We start from the raw sequence: 18,761 nt of genomic DNA, 5'->3' as shown, positions 1-18,761 counted from the left end.
CCTTCCTTCCTTCCTCCCTCCCTCCCTCCCTCCTTCCTTCCATCCATCCATCCATCCATCCATGGTGGCACAGTGGTTAGGATGTAGGATTGCAGGCTAACTCTGCCGACTGCCAGCAGTTCGATCCTGACTGGCTCAAGGTCGATTTAGCCTTCCATCCTTCCGAGGTCGGTAAAATGAGGAGCCAGATTGTTGGGGGGGGGGGGGGCAATAGGTTGACTCTGTAAACCACTTAGAAAGGAATGTATAAAGCACTACAAAGGGATGCATAAGTCTAAGTGCTAGTGCTATTTTCACAAGCCTGCAGAATTAAGCCAGTCTGAGTGAGCACTGCTTCATTTCTCTTTTTTATTTTTATTTTTTTCATATGAAATGCAACCATGAACAATTAATCAGTGGAACAACTTGCCTACAGAAGTTGTAAATGCTCCAACACTGGAGGTTTTTAAGAAGAGATTAGAAAACCTTTTGTCTGAAGTGGTGTAGGATTTCCTGCCTAAGCAGAGGGTTGGCTATCTCATTTTGAAGACTTATTTTATTTTATTTTTATTTATTTATTTATTTCATTTGATTTATATGCCGCCCTTCTCCGGAGACTCAGGGCGGCTTACAATGCGTTAAGCAATAGTCTTCATACTTTTGTATATTTTATACAAAGTCAGCTTATTGCCCCCACAAACTGGGTCCTCATTTCACCTACCTTAGAAAGGATGGAAGGCTGAGTCAACCTTGAGCCTGGTAAGATTCGAACCTGCAGTAATTGCAGGCAGCTGTGTTAATAACAGGATGCTTTAAACCACTGTACTACCAAGGCTCTACCAAGTCTACCAAGACTTCCAAGGTCCCTTCCATCCCTTCTATGTTTTTAGGAAACCCAGTTAATATTTCATTGTCACCACAATGCAAAAAAGATGCTGAGAACTTAGCGTGCAGAGAAGAAAAAGACGATCACATTACACTTGTGTCAATGGTGCTTCCAGGTTGAAAGGATTAGCCGATGACATCACCATTGCCCAGGGAATGGTTGGGGACTTTTTGGGGACTTTTTTCATTTCTCGCGAAGGAGCTGGAGTGAAGGACGGGAGCTCACCCTATCCCACAGCAGCACTCGGGTCTCAAACACAGGCTTGCTGACCTCCAACCCAGTGTTTAACCATACAAGCCACCGTACTCTTCTACAAAGATGATAAAGGATCTGGAGCTTAAATCGTATGATGTAGGGTTGAGAGAACTACAGTAGGTAGGTCTACCCCCTCGAAGAGAAGGATTAAGGGGGGCATGAGAAATGTCTTCTAGTACTTGAGGGGCTGTCACAGAGAAGACTCGTTCTCCAAAGCACCTGAGGGCAGATCAAGAAGAAATGGGGGAGAAGCTCATCAGAGGGACATCACAACCTGGAAATAAGGAGGAACTTCCTAGCAGTGAGAACAATTAATCAATGAAACAACTTGCCTCCTAGAGTAGTTCTGGAATAGAGAGCATTCCAGAAAAAACCCAACTCCAATGAAAAACTCTGAGACAGGCATCTTCTCAAATCTTCCATTTACGAGAGTAGGTATACTGGCACATCTCGGAAAACCCGAATCTGAAAGTTCCAGGTTTTCCCTCAGTAAATCAAAACCCCAAATCCAGCCCCTCCACCCATCAGTCCATCACATGGCCCAGTCACCATCCTTCCCAACTTGAGCCACCACTGCAACACCACTCCTCCTCCAGATGCAGGGACACCATGACCTTGACCGAAAAGAAGAATGCTATTATGTCTAACTACAATCTCTGCTAACTCCCTCCCTCCTACTTTTCCAAGCACAAGAAGGTGTCAGCGTGGAAGCTTCTGGTGTTAATATGGCTTCCAAAGCTGACACCAAGGTCTGTTATTCTATTCAACTAGAATTAAGGTTGCTCTGTTGCTGTGCCGAGGTGGCGCAGTGGTTAGGGTGCAGTACTGCAGCTACTTCATCTGACTGCTAGTTCAGCGGATCAAATCTCACCGGCTCAAGGTTGACTCAGCCTTCCATCCTTCCGAGGTGGGTAAAATGAGGACCCAGATTGTTGGAGGCAATATGCTATTTAGTATACTGTCTTTGGTGTAAGCCGCCCAGAGTCCTCAGAGAGTGGGCAGCATAGAAATATGAATAATAATAATAGTAATAAAATATTTTCCTTGTGCTTCCTTCTGCCACTGGCACCATGAAACCCAGGGGTGGGCTCTACTTACCTTTACTACTGGTTTGCAATGGGAGCACAAGCGCAGATTGTCAATTATGACGTCCGGGTGAGTGGACGGAGCCTCCCACCACTTTTACTACCAGTTCTATAGAACCAGAAAAAACCAGGAGTAACCCACCACTGATGAAATCACTGCAGAGAAGTTGGCATGTCCTGCTGTAGTCTGGAAGCCATAAATGTAGAGCAGTAGCTTTCCTACTCCAGAAAAACCACGTACCAGATAAAATAGCAAGTGGGAGGAAAAATACCCAAGGCATTGTATATTTGAATTTTATACGATAAGACAGCAAAACTTTCAGTGGCACGAACTCAAGACCTTGGTAGCGAAGGAGGCCTCGTCTACCGGAGCTCAGGCCTTGTGGTTTCCTTTGCAGGGTGCTGGTTTGGATCAGAATCAGACAAGTTTTTTCTTTCCCCATTGATGTGAACAGCCTCGAGTCAGGGAAGGTTTTCTTCCAAAGCTCACGGAAGGAGGGATGGGTGGGTGTGGAAGAGGGGACGGGCGGGGCAGCTTGCAGCTTTTCATGATCGGTTGGCTGTTGCTCCAGGGGGAACTTTGGAGACAGGGAGGCTCCTTAAGGAGAAGCAAGCTGGCATCCTTGCATTGCTGGTGGAAAGAGCTGTCCGCTGTTAAAAAGAAGGAAGGAAGGAGGAAAGGAAGGAAGGAAGGAAAGGAAAGGAAAGGAAAGGAAAGGAAAGGAAGGAAGGAAGGAAGGAAGGAAGGAAGGAAGGAAGGAAGGAAGGAAGGAAGGAAGGAAGGCTGGCTTACAGAGTCAGCCTATTGACCCCAACAATCTGGGTCCTCATTTTACCAACCTCGGAAGGACGGAAGGCTGAGTCAACCTTGAGCCGGTCAGGATCGACTACTGGCAATTGGCAGAATTAGCCTGCAATACTGCATTCTAACAGGAAGGAAGGAAGGAAGGAAGGAAGGAAGGAAGGAAGGAAGGGGAAGGGGAAGGGGAAGGGGAAGGGGAAGGGAAGTAAGGGGAAGGGAGGAAGGGAGGGAGGAGGGGGGAAGGAAGGAAGGAAGGACAAGGGAGGGGGAGGAGAGGGAGTGAAGGAGGGAGGGAGGAAGGAGAGAAGGAGAGAGGGAGGGAGGAGTATGGGAGAAAGGAAGGAAGCGGAAGGGAAAGGGTGTGTGGGAAGAAGGAAGGAGAACGGAGGGGAAGGGAAGGGGAAGGAATGAGTGAGTGAGTGAGTGAGGAAGGAAGGAAGGAAGGAAGGAGAAGTGAGGGAAGGAAGGGAGGAAGGAAGAAGGAAAGAAAGGGAGAAGTGAGGGAAGGAAGGAAGGAAGGAAGGAAGGAAGGAAGGAAGGAAGGATGGAAAGAGAAGTGATGGGAAGGGAAGGGGAGTGAGTGAGTGAAAGACTAAGGAAGGGAGGGAGGGAGGGAAGGTAATGGAAGGGAGGAAGGAAGATTTATACATTTACTTTCAAATGATACATTTTTTAAAAAAGTGGGGGATCCATCCAGTCAATACTCCTGTATATCAAACATATTACCTTCTCTTTAAAAAAAAAAAAAAGGATCACTGAGGCAGGAGAAAACATCATCGGTTCTGTAAATGAAAGTTTTCTAATTCTAATTTCCTGAAGGGAAAATCTGTTCTGCTGAGCAGAATCTTTGTTCGTCCTTCTTCCACAGGCTGTAAATACTGTTGGCCAAAATACAAGTTTGGATGGAAAGATTTTGAGTTTCATTCATGTTTGGAGAACACATTAAAGCTTCTCTTTGAAAAGCGTGGCAAACCACATTAGAAATCCGGGTTTCTTTTAACCTGCCGCCTCTATATTCTAGCGCTAAAGGATCTGTTAAAATCCGAATAGATCTTCAGTAGTTTGGATAGAATTTACTGTAAGTTTTGAACTCATTTTTTTTTTATGTATAACATCATGTCTGCCTCAGCTGATATTTACAGCTTGCTTTGATTTTAATAACCACTGGTTATTAAACATTATGTAATGCATTCAATTACATAAAGTTATTTCATGAACATTTAAGTGAATTGAATAATGCTTGTAAATTCCCTGTTTTGTTCACTTCCTGGTAGTTGTTGGAAGAAATATCCATCTGGTTCAGTTCCAAGCTGGGAAAAAGGCACTGGAGACAAAATGGAGGCTGGAGGCTGATTGGAAAGATGGTTTAATGATGAAGCAGAACCATATGGGTTTGTGATTCTGGTTAGGGCTAGGGCTAGGGCTAGGGTTAGGGTTAGGGTTAGGGTTAGGGTTAGGGTTAGGGTTAGGGTTAGGGCTAGGGCTAGGGCTAGGGCTAGGGTTAGGGTTAGGGTTAGGGTTAGGGTTAGGGTTAGGGTTAGGGTTAGAGTTAGGGCTAGGGCTAGGGCTAGGGTTAGGGTTAGGGTTAGGGTTAGGGTTAGGGTTAGAGTTAGGGTTAGGGTTAGGGTTAGGGTTAGGGTTAGGGTTAGGGTTAGGGTTAGGGTTAGGGTTAGGGTTGTTGGGTTGGGTTGGGTTGGGTTGGGTTAGGGTTAGGATTAGGATTAGGGTTAGGGTTGTTGGGTTGGGTTGGGTTAGGGTTAGGGTTAGGGTTAGGGTTAGGGTTAGGGTTAGGGCTAGGGCTAGGGCTAGGGCTAGGGCTAGGGCTAGGGCTAGGGTTAGGGCTAGGGCTAGGGTTAGGGTTAGGGTTAGGGTTAGGGTTAGGGTTAGGGCAGCTGACCAGATGGAGTTGAGAGCGGGTTTCTTTTATACCCTCTCTTGGGCTCTGCACTTGAGCTTCCTGTTCCTGTGCAAGAACATGTATTCTATTGGCTGTTCTCAGACTCCCATGGGGCCATGTACGCGTTATGTAGGGGTCATAACTGGCTCTGTAGGCAAAGTACAAATCCTAGGAGTTTGTCTGAGCTAAGTTTGATTGAAGTTTGCCGGGGGTGATGCAATGTCTTTAGGAGATTGTGCAGTGTAGTGAGCTCTGCTAAATGGTAGTGGGTTAATCCTGTTACGCCCTGAAGGGACATGTCTTAATCCCATCACCCTAAAGCTGAAGATCTTTTGTTTTGTAGATAAGATGGCCCAGTCTTTCTTAATGGGCACAAAATATCTGCTGGGGGCAGGGAACTGGGGCTCTGAGTTTCTGTCTCCCTTAAGATTTTTTTATTTCTCTTTTAGGGAAAATATTTTATCCTGCCTTTTTTAAATATTCCTCAAAATGTTTCATTTTTCTAGGAAGGGTGCTGATGGCTTCCCACATAGTAGTAGTAATATAATTTTTTGTTTTAGTTGTTTTATTTTTATTTTCCCTTTGTTTTCTTTGCTGAATGAAAAAAAAATAAAGGAAGGGAATTTAGATAAGAATAATAATTGCAACAATTTAAAAAAAAAAAAAAATCCAGGAAATGAGAGCCTAGCACCACACCAGCCTTAGACAAGATCAATTTCTCAACTGAATTCTCTTTCTTTTGTTAACATTTATTTTTGGAAATATATATTCCAAAAGAATTTTGAGGAAGGAGAACAGATGTTGTTACAACACATTTTGATCCTCCTGTACAAGAATAAATAAATAAATCACATTTTGAGCCAAATTCCTTGCGAAACAAACCTAATCCTTTGTATTTGTCACATGTTTTTGTAGTTCTTAAAGAAAGAGAAAGAAACGTAATCTTCACCATTAACTCTGAAAGCCTTGAAGTATCTTAAGACCCAAATAGACATTTTAATCGACTCCGCATTTTCCTTTGTTATCAACTCTGCTTATTAGCACCTTCAGAATTAATCTATGCTAATTGTGGATACGATCTACGGTTTGGAATTCAGTGTTAGCAATATCCAACTGTTAATGATTTACTCGGATCTAAAAAAAAAAGTACAAAAAGAAAGTACAAAGAAGAGCCAAAAAAAAAAAAAAAGGCAATGCAATCCTAGATTGCATTAATAAAGGGATAGAATCAAGATCATGTTAAGTTCTGGCACCTCTTTACAAAGATGTAGTACAGCCACACTTGGAGTACTACTTCCAGTTCTGCCCACCACAATATATAAAAAAAAGATGTTGAGACTCTGGAAAGTGTGCAGAGAAGAGGAACAAGGATGATTAGGGGACTGGAGGCTAAAACGTACGAAGAATGGATGTAGGAATTGGGTATGTCTAGTCTAATGAAAGGAAGGACTAAGGGTGACATGATAGTAGGTAGTAGGCTGTCACAAAGAGGAGGGGGTCAACTTATTTTCCAAAGCACCAAAAGGCAAGATGGGAAACAATGGATGGAAACTAACCAAGGAGAGAAGCAACCTAGAATAGAATAGAATAGAATAGAATAGAATAGAATAGAATAGAATAGAATAGAATAGAATAGAATAGAATAGAATTTTTTGTTGGCCAAGTGTGATTGGGCACACAAGGAATTTGTCTTTGGTGCATACGCTCTCAGTGTACATAAAAGAAAAGATACATTCGTCAAAAATCATAAGGTACAATACTTAATGATAGTCATAGGGAACAAATAAGCAATCAGGAAACAATATCAATATAAATCGTAAGGATACCAGCAACAAAATTACAGTCATACAGTCATAAGTGGAAGGAGATGGGTGGTGGGAACGATGAGAAGATTAATAGTAGTGCAGACTTAGTGAATAGTTTGACAGTGTTGAGGGAATTATTTGTTTAGCAGAGTGATGGTATTCAGGAAAAAAACTGTTCTTGTGTCTAGTTGTTCTGGTGTGCAGTGCTCTATAGCGTCGTTTTGAGGCTGGGAGTTGAAACAGTTTATGTCCAGGATGTGAGGGGTCTGTAAATATTTTCCCAGCCCTTTTTTTGATTCGTGCAATAGACAGGTTGTCAACGGAAGGCAGGTTGGTAGCCATTGTTTTTTCTGCAGTTCTAACTATCCTCTGAAGTCGGTGTCTGTCTTGTTGGGTTGCAGAGCCAAACCAGACAGTGATAGAGGTGCAGATGAGAGACTCCATAATTCCTCTGTAGAACTGGATCAGCAGCTCCTTGGGCAGTTTGAGCTTTCTGAGCTGGCGCAGGAAGAACATCCTTTGTTGAGCTTTTTTGATGACGTTTTTGGTGTTAGCTGTCCATTTTAGATCGTAGAACTAAGGAGACATTTCCTAACAATGAGAGCAATCAACCAATACAACAGCTTGGCCTTCAGAAGTTGTGGGTGCTCCATCACTGGAGTCTTTTAAGAAGATGTTGGACAACCATTTGTCTGAAATGGTATAGGGTGTCCTGTTTGAGCATGGGGTTGGACTAGAAGTCCTCCAATGACTCTTCCTACTTGGTTATTCTATGTTCTAATGTACTCAACAGTGGAAGGGGTGTGTGCATCCACACAATCATGCAGCTTTCAACGTAGTCCCAGGGACTCGGGAAAAAAATGTTTAGTGTCTTAAGGGCAGGTGAGAGGAGAAGAAGGAAAAAGAAATCCAGAGAAGCAGATGGAAAAATTAACACTTGCCTAATGAAGAAATAAACTGATTTGGAAACTCAGTAACACCATAGGGGAGGCTGAGGCTTTATAAGTGTAAGGTTGCATATCCGTGAAAGTTACGGTGATGTGCGAGCAGTGCTTTCTAGCTGGTGTTTTCACCTTCTGTTGCTGGAATAATCATTTTCACTCTCTCACCGTGTCAAAATGGTAATTGGTATTATTCTGCATTGTATCTGTGATCAAGAGCTGGGAATTAGCAACCTGCTTCATTTTTTTTTTAATTTGATTTATATGCCGCCCTTCTCCGGAGACTCAGGGCAGCTTACAATGCGCTGAAGCAATAACCTGCTTCATAAAGGGTCTTTGCCAATGATGGATTTCATTGTGGACTGTCGGTCACTGGCCCCTCCAGCTGCTGAATTAGAGGAGGAGGAGGAGGAGGAGGAAGCATGGGAGGCAGGGTCAGCATCCATGCAACCTGGGAGCTCCGAGGGGGAAGAGGGAATGGAGCTGGCAGAGAGAGAGAGAGAGACAGAGGCGGAGCCTGGGCCATCCGTCAGCCCTCAGACGGAGGGTCAACAGCCCCCAAGTCTGAAGGTGGCTGATGAGGAAGAGGAGGAACAGCTGGGTCCAGTGCCTGATGCGCGGATGTGCAGAAGAAGGCAGAGGAGAGGAGAGCAGTGGAAATCTATGAGCCGGTCCTTGGGACGGAAGAGCCACTGCTGCTAGCGAAACCCCACCCTAGCTCTGGGGATAAAAGGCAATGGGTAGAGATGAATAGATGTGGCAGACAACTATTCATCTCCTGGCTGTTTGGACTTGTTAGCCTGCAGTGAGAGAGAAAGGATTAAAGGAATCTTTTGAGTTCACTTCAGAGGGTTTGTCGTGTTTGGAGAGCTGGGTCAGAACAGATGTATTCATGGAAAGCCATTTGGAAAAACCAACTTCTGCAAAACTCTTCAATCAATTGTCAAAAGCAGATCTATTTTTTGGGGGGAGGGGGGAGGTTTCGTATAAAAGATCCCAGATAAAAAGAAAACAGGGCCAAGGGAGAGAGAAAGGGATGTGAACGAGTGGTCAGAAAATGAATTTCAATTTCTTTTGTGGCTTTTCTGAGGCCTTTCCCCGTTCAAAATGACTCTGGGTGGCGTACGGTATTAAAACATCACCATCAAAAGCTGAAGCGACAGGAAAGATGTAGCATTCCCTCTCACGATAAGAGAACTGTTGGTGACCCACCCATCAGTAAACTCAAGGGTTTTTAAGGTTTTAAGGTCTTTTTAAAGCAAGATAGTAGGGACGCGGTGGCTCAGTGGCTAAGACACTGAGCTTGTTGATTGAAAGGTCGGCAGTTCAGCGGTTCGAATCCCTAGTGTTGCGTAAAGGGGTGAGCTCCCGTGACTTGTCCCAGCTTCTGCCAACCTAGCAGTTCGAAAGCAGGTAAAAAATGCAAGTAGAAAAATAGGGACCACCTTTGGTGGGAAGGGAACAGCATTCCGTGCGCCTTTGGCGTTGAATCATGCTGGCCATGTGACCACGGAGACGTCTTCGGACAGCGCTGGCTCTTCGGCTTTGAAACGGAGATGAGCACCGCCCCCTAGAGTCAGGAACGACTAGCACATATGTGCGAGGGGAACCTTTACCTTTAAAGCAAGATAAAAGGGGAGGTGAGAGAAGTTCCAGAGGGAATACTATTTCAGAGAGCGGGAATGGTGAGAGAAAAGGCGTGCTTCCTGGATCCTGACCTAATTCGATGGATGAGAGAAACAATGCATTTATTCATTGATTTGTATCCAGCCTTCATGCATTTTCACAAACAACTCAAGGTGGCAAACATACCCAACACACCTTCCTCTCCTTCCCCCCCCCCCATAACAACAACCATGTGAAGTGAGTTGGGCTGAGAGAGAATGAATGGCCCTAGCTTTCATGCCTAAGGGTGGACTATAGAATTCACCATCTCCTGGTGATTGGCTTAAAGTCACCCAGCTGGCTTTCACGGCTAAGGCAGGACTTGAACTCACAATCTCTTACATCAGGACAAGATTCAGCAGTCCATCTGCATTTAAAAGAAAAAAGGCCATTCTTTTGAAGACAAAAAAAGTCCATATTTTGGACCGAGAGGATGACTGGTTTGAAAGAGGGGTCAAAGTGCTCCATGGCTTAGGACCTGGGTACCTACGAGACCACCTTCTGCAACCAATAACCTCCCACCAACCAACACGCTCCCACGGGGTGGGCGTCCTCAGGGTGCCGTCACTAAAGCAATGTCGACTGGTGGTTCCCAGAGAAAGAGCCTTTTCTGTGGGGGCACCTACCCTTTGGAACACGTTACCCCCAGGGATACGAATGATCCCAGATCTTCGTACTTTCCGTCGTGCACTTAAGACCTTTCTGTTTCACCATAAATCTCTTCTAATTGTTCTAAATCTTTTTGCTGAAGATTCTTAACCGATGAACCAAATTGGCTTAATCATCTTATATTCACATTTTATATGTATGCTATTTTAACTGTTCACCATCCTGAATCCTTCAGGAGAAGGGCGGTATAAAAATTAAATAAATAAATAAATAAAGAGGCCATCTATGTCCAAATTGAACAGCCCCGCTCTCAACAGAGGGAGAGGGATATGACATCATGTATCTCTAGTCTACAACGACCCTCTAAAAGGATGCAAATGACCAGCTGTCTGCAAGGAGTATAAATAACTTCCATTCCCCGCCATCCAGTCAGAACTGAAGTGTTGTGACCTAGGCTTACTAAACCATTACAATACACAATTAGTCCCAAACAAACCTATTTTATTGTAACAGCTGAGAATTACTTTCATTCCCAGCTAAGTCCCAATTAGTTGCAAAGCAAGTCCTTTGGGATAATCACCAACCTTTATCTTTGACACCCTGCCAAATGCCTTACTTGGCAAAGCCCCATGAAGTTCAGAAACAAACAAGAGATGCCGACTAGAAACAGAGTTAGCAACGTTGCTTTCCTGCAAAAAGGCCCAAGTGCCTCTGTTTATCTATCTATCTATCTATCTATCTATCTATCTATCTATCTATCTATCTATCTGCAGTCTACAACATAGTCCTTTTAACAGTTCCAAGAGGGCTCCACACCATGGGTGAAATTACCTCCCCAACCAGTGTGAAAGTGCATATGCCACGCGCACGCATCATGTGCACGAGCGGTCCCTCTGCACATGCGCAGAAGGTAAAAAACAGGTTACTTCCTGGTTAAAACCAGGAGGTAACGATGACCGGGTGAGTGGGTGGAGCCTCACACCACAATCGCTACCAGTACTCCGAACCATCGGCCGCCATCGCTACCAGTTTGGTTGAACCGGTCTGAACCGGGAGCATTTCACCGCTGCTCCACAACCATTTGCACCACTCGGGTGATGCTGAGGACACAGACAAACCTCCAAGTGGCCTCAATGACCCTCTAAAAGGATGCAAATGACCAGCTGTCCGCAAGGAGTATAAATCCTTCCATTCCCCACCATCCAGTCAGAGCTGAAGAAGCTTCTTGGGTGAGAAGTGAAACGTCTTCAAAAGAAAAAACCAGGAGGTCCAGTTGCCTCTTGAAAAAAAGCTCCTTTGGGACAACCATGTCCTAGATGACGGAGAATCTCCATAGACAAAATGTCCTTTTGTTTAGTCAGTCTACATACAATTTGTAATTGCCCTAGCACTATACACTGAATGCTATCACTGCCCGGCCAGAGGTTTTTGTTCACATGGGGTACATTAGATGCTCGATTCTTCCTACTTTTTAAATAATATTTGACCCCTGGAAATGCACGAACGACATCCTGTTAACTGGCAAACAAGGGCCTATTATCCACCGATCGATAAGCCATATCTCATATGGGAACGTACCAAAGTTTTGCAATAGTTCTCAGGGCTATTTTAAACGTCGATACCCAGATAGGAACAGCAGCAAATATTTTTTACGATATGGGTTTTACGGAGAGGCTGAGTTTGTGTAGTGCAAAATGTGTTTGAACAAGGAACCGGTTTCCAACCTGCAATTTTTCACCCTTAAAAAATAATAATAATAATAAAGTTGTACAACCACATCTTTAAACATGATTATGTTTAGAGACCCCGACTCTTTCATTCTTTTTTATTTAAAAATATTTAACCTTCATTCATTTTGTAGGTCTGCACATTTCTGTTTTTTTTTTTTTACAACAGCCTGTGAGTATCCCAACTGGAAATCAAGCCATTTTGGTTTGTAAGCCACCAGTTAGGTGGGAATCAGACCCTTAAGACTTGCCTCATAACCATAGTTAAAAGAAAACCCTGGCTTATGGTATGTGAGGCTAGCTAATCAGCCTTCAACACTTTCTTCTGAAGACACTTTCTTTTGCATCCCGCTGGGAGCAAAAACAGGCCACGAGGGAGGACAGATGCGCCACCCCCACCAGGCCCTGTTTTGGGCCTACTAGGCTTCTCTGAAGCCTCCTGGGAGCAAAAACGGGCCGTGGGGGGGCCTCGCTGCACTCCCTATGCCCCGTTTTGGGCCTACTAGGCCTCCCTGCACTTACCTGGGAGCCAAAATGGGGAGCATACGGACTCCTGAAAGGGGCGTGGTGGGAAGGGGTGGGGCCATCCAGCAGTTAAATTACCGGTTCACTCAAACCGGCCTGGACCGGCTGAATCCCACCACTGGAACAAAGTGTCTAACTTTGTACAAGAAAAAAATAATAAAATAAAATTAATTTTGCTTGTACAAGCAACAACATGATTTTTTTTTTCCCAAGAGGACTGAACAGATATCACCAAATAGACTTGATTAACCTAACATGGCAATATTCATTTAGATTTTGGCGTGGATCCATGCAGAATTGCTCTCTCCAGATAATCCTTGGCTTACAGCAGTTCGTTTAGTGACCGTTTGAAGTGAAGACGTCCCTGAAAAAAAAAATGTCTTATGACCACTTTCATGACTGTTGCAGCATCCCTATGATTTGCATCCAGATGCTTGACAACTGACTCATTTTTACGACGGTTGCAATGTCCTGGGGAATCACTGTCATCCCCTTTTGTGACCTCTTAACCAGCAAAGTCAGTGAGGAAGCCAGATTCACTTAACAACCGGGTTCCTGACTTAACAACTGCAGTGATTCACTTAACAAACGTGGCAAGGAAGGTGGGCAAAACCCACTTAACACATTTCTCACTTAGCAACGTAAACGCTGACCTCAATTGTGGGCATAAGCCTCGGGCTACCTGTATTCAGATTAAATCTGAACAGAAAGGCAGACAAAGTTTCTCTGAAATGGAAACCAACCGTTGGGCGAACTCCAAGACTAGAAATTCATTTTTTTTTTAAGCACCGCTAGTTGGCTTTGTGCTTCATATATACAAGAAGTAAAATAGAAAGAGATGGTGGAAAATACGGCGTAGTGAATCTTTCAGCAGAATTGCAGGGTATGATGCAAGTAGTAGAATATTTTGGTACGGAACGCAACATGTGTCTCGTATGGATAAGATTGCCATGAAAGGCTCAAAGTAGGATATGCCTGATGATAAGCATAATTAATAACTATGCACCGCACTGTAGCATCATCGTTAAACTATGAGTAGCTTAATCCATGAAGATTAATGCTAAGGGGAAGGCGATTAATCAAAAGCCGGGAAGTGTTTCTTGTCTCTACATGTTTTCAGAAAATGGGGACATCACAGGGAGGGGACAATAGGGGATGATCGGTTATAATTCTAAACTGTCTCTTTGGAAATTAAAATTTATTCCTTCGCAATATGCCAGACCTCATCCTCCTAACATACTTTTAATTGCCCGTTGATGGAGTCATATATTTTACGAGCTAAGAAGCTAACGGTTCAATTTCTTTCTTACAAATGGAAAGCCCCATCTATTAAAGCTCTTCGTGTCATAAATTAATTGCTAATATGGCGGAACTAGGAGCTAATGTGTCTTCACGGGTCTCTGCACAGGGATAACTGTATATTATTTTTAAGAAGATGTTTTCTTAACGAAGTGACGCAATGGAGGTTGAGCACTGTTTATTAGCACATGTCTGGCAAGCTGAACTTCTCAAGAACGTGCCAGCAGAGTGGGTTCCATATAGCCCATGAATGTCAGAGAGGACACCCAATAGGTTGGTGCAAGCTCAGATGAGAAGAGCCTGAGATACGGCTACAGTGATTGCCTCTCATGGTGGTGTTCCTTAGCCACATTAAAACTGCAATTCAGAGGTAATTGTGAAGGTCAAGGCTTCTTCTCTTAATGACCTTCTGGACAACCATGCAAATAAGAAGCCTTCCCTTGCCAGGGATTTCTGTTCTAGAAGGACATACCTTCTCCTTTCGTTGACCTACTTCTGAAGAAGATCATGTCTTGTCCTTTCCCAGCAGTCCTATAATAAATTAGTGAGTGAATATTTATAGAAACCACCAGACACACAGATGCAAATACTGGGACTTCCTTCTCCTTCTCCTTCTCCTTCTCCTTCTCCTTCTCCTTCTCCTTCTCCTTCTCCTTCTCCTTCTCCTTCTCCTTCTCCTTCTTCTTCTTCTCCTCCCTCCCCACCTCTTCCTCCTTCTGCTCCGCCTCCTCTCCCCAAAGGCAATTCCTTTGAAATAAGGATCAGTAGCTATTTGACTGATAGATTAAAATCTTGCTTTTATTGCTATTCAAAATTATGATTTGTAGAATACTAAGCGGTTTAGCATTCCGGTGGCTTCTTTGACAAATATATTTCACTGCTTTCTTTGATAAAAGAATTTTTAAGGTAAAATCTTAAGGAATGGGGTTGCATTGAATTGCATTGAGGAAGACCAGTGTTCTAGATCTAAGTTCCTTAAAGGAAGAGAGAGAGAGAGAGAGAGAGAGAGAGAGAGAGAGAGAGAGAGAGAGAGAGAGAGAGAGAGAGAGAGAGAGAGATTTGAGTCTTTGTTAAGTGGTGTGGAAACTTTGACTTGCTACTATTCTTATCCAAACACCACACTGAAAGGATCAGAGTCTGTTCTTCCACAAGAATTCTAAGTGACTACAAAGCCAATATATATATGCCAGTTATTTATTATTTCTACCCAATTTATGATTGGTTGAGATTGAAACTCAGATACTTTGGCTTTGTAGTCACTTAGAATTCCTGTGGGAGAACAGACTGCTGATCCTTTCAATGCGGTGTTTGGATAAGAATAGTAGCAAGTCAAAGTTTCCACACCACTTAACGAAGACTCAAATATCCTGATTGAGTTGGTTCGCAAGCATAGGGAAAGACTTAATTATGCATCTCCTCTCAAGGCTTAACACTTATCAAGTTTGATTGAAGTCATGGAAGGTTCAGCTCATGTATTTGCAAAATGCTGTTCTGGCGAAAATGAGGTTCAAAACTCTGGATGAATCCCCATCCCTAAGAGGAGATTATGGAGAAACAAATATCAAATTCCAACTCATATCATTTCTACCTTCCTGCACTCATAATTTCACATTAAGCAGCACACATCAAAAAAAAAGCTTTAAAAGAAAATAGGAAATTAACACTGGCCACATCATACAAGGAGAATTTATATAAATTATTTTATAGGTGGCATCTTCCTCCAGCAAGATTGGCTAAAATGTTTAGTAATATATCCCCGAAATGCTGGAAATGCAATCAAGTATTAGGCACATACTATCACATGTGGTGGACGTGCAAAAAAGCGAAAGCATTTTGGCGACGGATTCAGATGTGGTTAGAGGAAATTGTTGGACAAAGATTAGAATTTAAACCAGAATTATTTTTATTAGGAATCATAACACAGGGACATAGTGAAGGATCAACGTATTTAATATTACACATCATAACGGCAGCAAGAATGGTATACGCCCATCAATGGAAAAATGAAAGTATACCTTTAGAAAGGGAGATAATAAAGAAAATACTGGTTTGTGCAGAAATGGATAAATTGACATTAGAATTAAAAAATAAAGGAGAGACAGAATATCATGATATATGGAATAGATTTTACCAATGGATGGAACTAAGAGGTGGGAGATGGAACAGGAAATAATCAGGATTTGTAAACCCGAAATGTGATATAAGGTATGTAAATATAACTGAGTACATCGGGTAGAATAATTATATATAATTTGTAATGTTTGGGTAGTATATATGATATTTGTTTTATATTTTAGTGTGTATGGTGGAGTTGACGCCAGGATGGTAGTACTGTGTCCAATATTTTAATAAGAAATGAATAAATAAATATTTCTTTAAAAGCATTAAAAGAGTGTAAATACGTGCATTTTTGGGTGTTATCTGTCAAGATAAATATTTCTGAAGATCATCAATACTGGTGTGTACCTTCCAGGGGTGAAATCCAGCAGGTTCTGACAGATTCTGCAGAAATTTTGAGTAGTTCAGAGAACTGGCAAATATCACCTCTGGCTGGCCCCACGAGTGGGGAGGGAATGGGGATTTTGCAGTATCCTTCCCCTGCCACGCCCACTAAGCCACGCCCACAGAACTGGTAGTAAAAAGTGTCTGAGAAAATGCAGTTAAAATTGCACCGTTGTAAACCTTAGTTCAAAGAAGGTTTTTGGTGACTTGACCTCAAAAGAAAATAAGTCTTAATTGATCTTCGCTGATTCCATTTGGAGAAAAATAAAATGAAATATATTTCTCTGGGCTTTTTGACATTGATCCCGGCCTGTCATGCAAGCATGTCATTGATTAATTTAGTGTATCATATTTTTCTTTTTTAAAAGAACAGTTACAAATAATAAATTTCCGTTAATCAAACTGTATTGTTTGGATGGCTGGATAAAGCTATTTTGGATGCTTCATAAGTAATTTACTTAGGAGTGGTGCGGTGGCTTAGAGGTGGAGCTCTCACCTCACAATCGGGAGGCTGTGTGTTCGATCCTAGGTGGAGGCAGATATTTCTCTCTCTGGGCACAATGAGACCTTATCAGCTGAACAAAACTCCACATTGGCAATAGGAAGGGCATTCGGTCATTCAAACGCTCTTCTAGCTCCATTCAGTTGCCCAGACTCCACCCCACAAGGGATTATGGGTTCGTTAAATGATGAAGATAAGTAAAATGATTTACTTAAGAGTAAAAGAAAGGCCATCATTTTTGTCACAGATATTATTGTCATTTTTGCTGAAAATTTCGTGTTCAATTGCTTCACTTTTATTGGGATTGTGCTTCTTTTTTTCAAGTTGTGCTGGATTTTTTTTAGTTGCTGAAAATATCTCTAATAAAGCTCATCACCCGTGGAAGGTAAATTAATTTCAGATTTCTCTTTCTTTTGCAGAACTACAGGAAACCAAAACATCCCAATTTTACTCTCTTTCCCATCAGCCCTTAGACTACAGGATATTAGTGATGGATGAAGATCAAGATCGGATCTACGTTGGCAGCAAAGATCACATTTTGTCGTTGAATATCAATAACATAAGCCAGGAGCCACTGAGCGTAAGTTCACGGTGTGGTTGGGAATGGAAGATGTCAGGGTAGATTTAAGAGCTGACCAGCTGCTGCAATGATGCAATGATGGGAATGAGCAAGATTTTTTGGCTGTTATCCCTTTAAGAGCCTGTATAATAATAAGAGACCCTGTTAGGGCATCTCTCTCTCTCGTCATGTGTTTTTCCCTGCTGTAATTGCTGATTGTTTGATCTCTGCCTATAGTACATGTATGTATAGTATATATTCTTTTATAGATAAAACCAATATTTTATGACAAACCTCTGTTTGCTGTTATTGCTCCTGGGTTGTCTCACGTAGTAAAGCTGTGCGCACTCTGACAGAAGATTTTCTACTTAAAAATTTTACATGAAAGAGGGAGGGATAACAACATGTTTCATTCTCCCATTAACAGGCTGTATGAATTTTCCATTTTACAGGAGCAATTTTGCTTAACATATTAGCAAGACGATATGTTCACATAGATTTCACTGCCAGACCACAAGTATTTATACCAGGTCAAAACTTTTAAGTTTACAAAAGGAGCTGAGTAATTATCTAAGGATGGAGGTAAAATGGGAAACCACTGAGATGGATCATCTTGGATCAAATGGTAGACAAGCGGGGTGGAAAATGGATTACCCCCGAGGCTAGTTCAAAATCTTCTTGATTTTGAGGCCTCCACTGGTTGGTCCCTTTCCAATGGACGCATTAAAAGAGGAAACAAAAAACTTAACTAATCTTGAGGAAAAAGAGAGAATGTGGCTTTGTCACAAATAGAAGATAGACCTCTGAAGCTTTTTGGCCCAGCTAAAGTTATCCAAGATAGAGTCACCTAAATTTTGTGTCCCAACCATTATCTCCTCTTCTGTCTATAGGTTCTTTTGTGGAGGAATCTGTACGGTGCCATTACTACTATATTGTATTGTAGTATTAACATTATATCGCCAAAATATAAATTAGTTTTTTTAAAAATAGAATTACACGGTTCTATGGGTTCCTTCCTTCCTTCCTTCCCTCCCTCCCTTCCTTTCATTATCTTCCATTCCCTTTCTCCTTCCTTCCTTCCTTCCTTCCTTCCTTCCTTCCTTCCTTCCTTCCTTCCTCCCTCCCTCCCTCCCTCCCTCCCTCCCTCCCTCCCTCCCTTTCATTATCTTCCATTCCCTTTCTCCTTCCTTCCCTCCCTCCCTTGATTTCATTTCCATTCCCTTTCTCCTTCCTTCCTTCCTTCCTTCCTTCCTTCCTTCCTTCCTTCCTTCCTTCCTTCCTTCCTTCCTTCCTCCGCTTTCATTATCTTCCATTCCTTTTCTCCTTCCTCCCTTCCTCCCTTTCATTATCTTCCATTCCCTTTCTCCTTCCTTCCTTCCTTCCTTCCTTCCTTCCTTCCTTCCTTCCTTCCTTCCTTCCTTCCTTTCCTTGCAACTTGTTCTTTTTAATTATGAAAGCATCAATATTTACGGTTTGCATATTTCTGTAGCTTATGGATGAGATAATGTGGTTACGCTGGTTTCATATCTTACTTATTATTGTGAGTATGTAGTCTTTGTTTGGCTTTGTGTGGTTAACCACACAGGCTGGCTTGGCCAACACTGGGTAGGATAGATCTGCAATAATACTTGCCCTGAGCTATCATTTTTGTCTGAACATATATACTGTATGAAGTAACAAGACATCCTCATGTTATGATATTTCCTGGACAGCTTCAACTAAG

At 42.6% G+C, this 18,761-nt stretch overlaps 1 protein-coding gene across 1 annotated transcript in view; it reads left to right on the top strand.

Annotated features, from left to right (window-relative positions):
- The window catches only part of SEMA3C (semaphorin 3C), a 166,106-nt gene that overhangs the window by 68,477 nt on the left and 78,868 nt on the right, over positions 1 to 18,761 (top strand). Inside the window, exon 3 of the mRNA XM_087873409.1 lies at positions 16,899 to 17,059. Within this exon, the coding sequence (XP_087729535.1) occupies positions 16,899 to 17,059 (161 nt within the window). The remainder of the gene's footprint in view (positions 1 to 16,898; positions 17,060 to 18,761) is intronic.

Source organism: Pantherophis guttatus, chromosome 7 (assembly GCF_059756535.1).
Source record: "Pantherophis guttatus breed Tessera chromosome 7, ASM5975653v1, whole genome shotgun sequence".
NCBI lineage: Eukaryota > Metazoa > Chordata > Lepidosauria > Squamata > Colubridae > Pantherophis > Pantherophis guttatus.
This window is presented reverse-complemented; position numbering and strand designations above follow the sequence as displayed.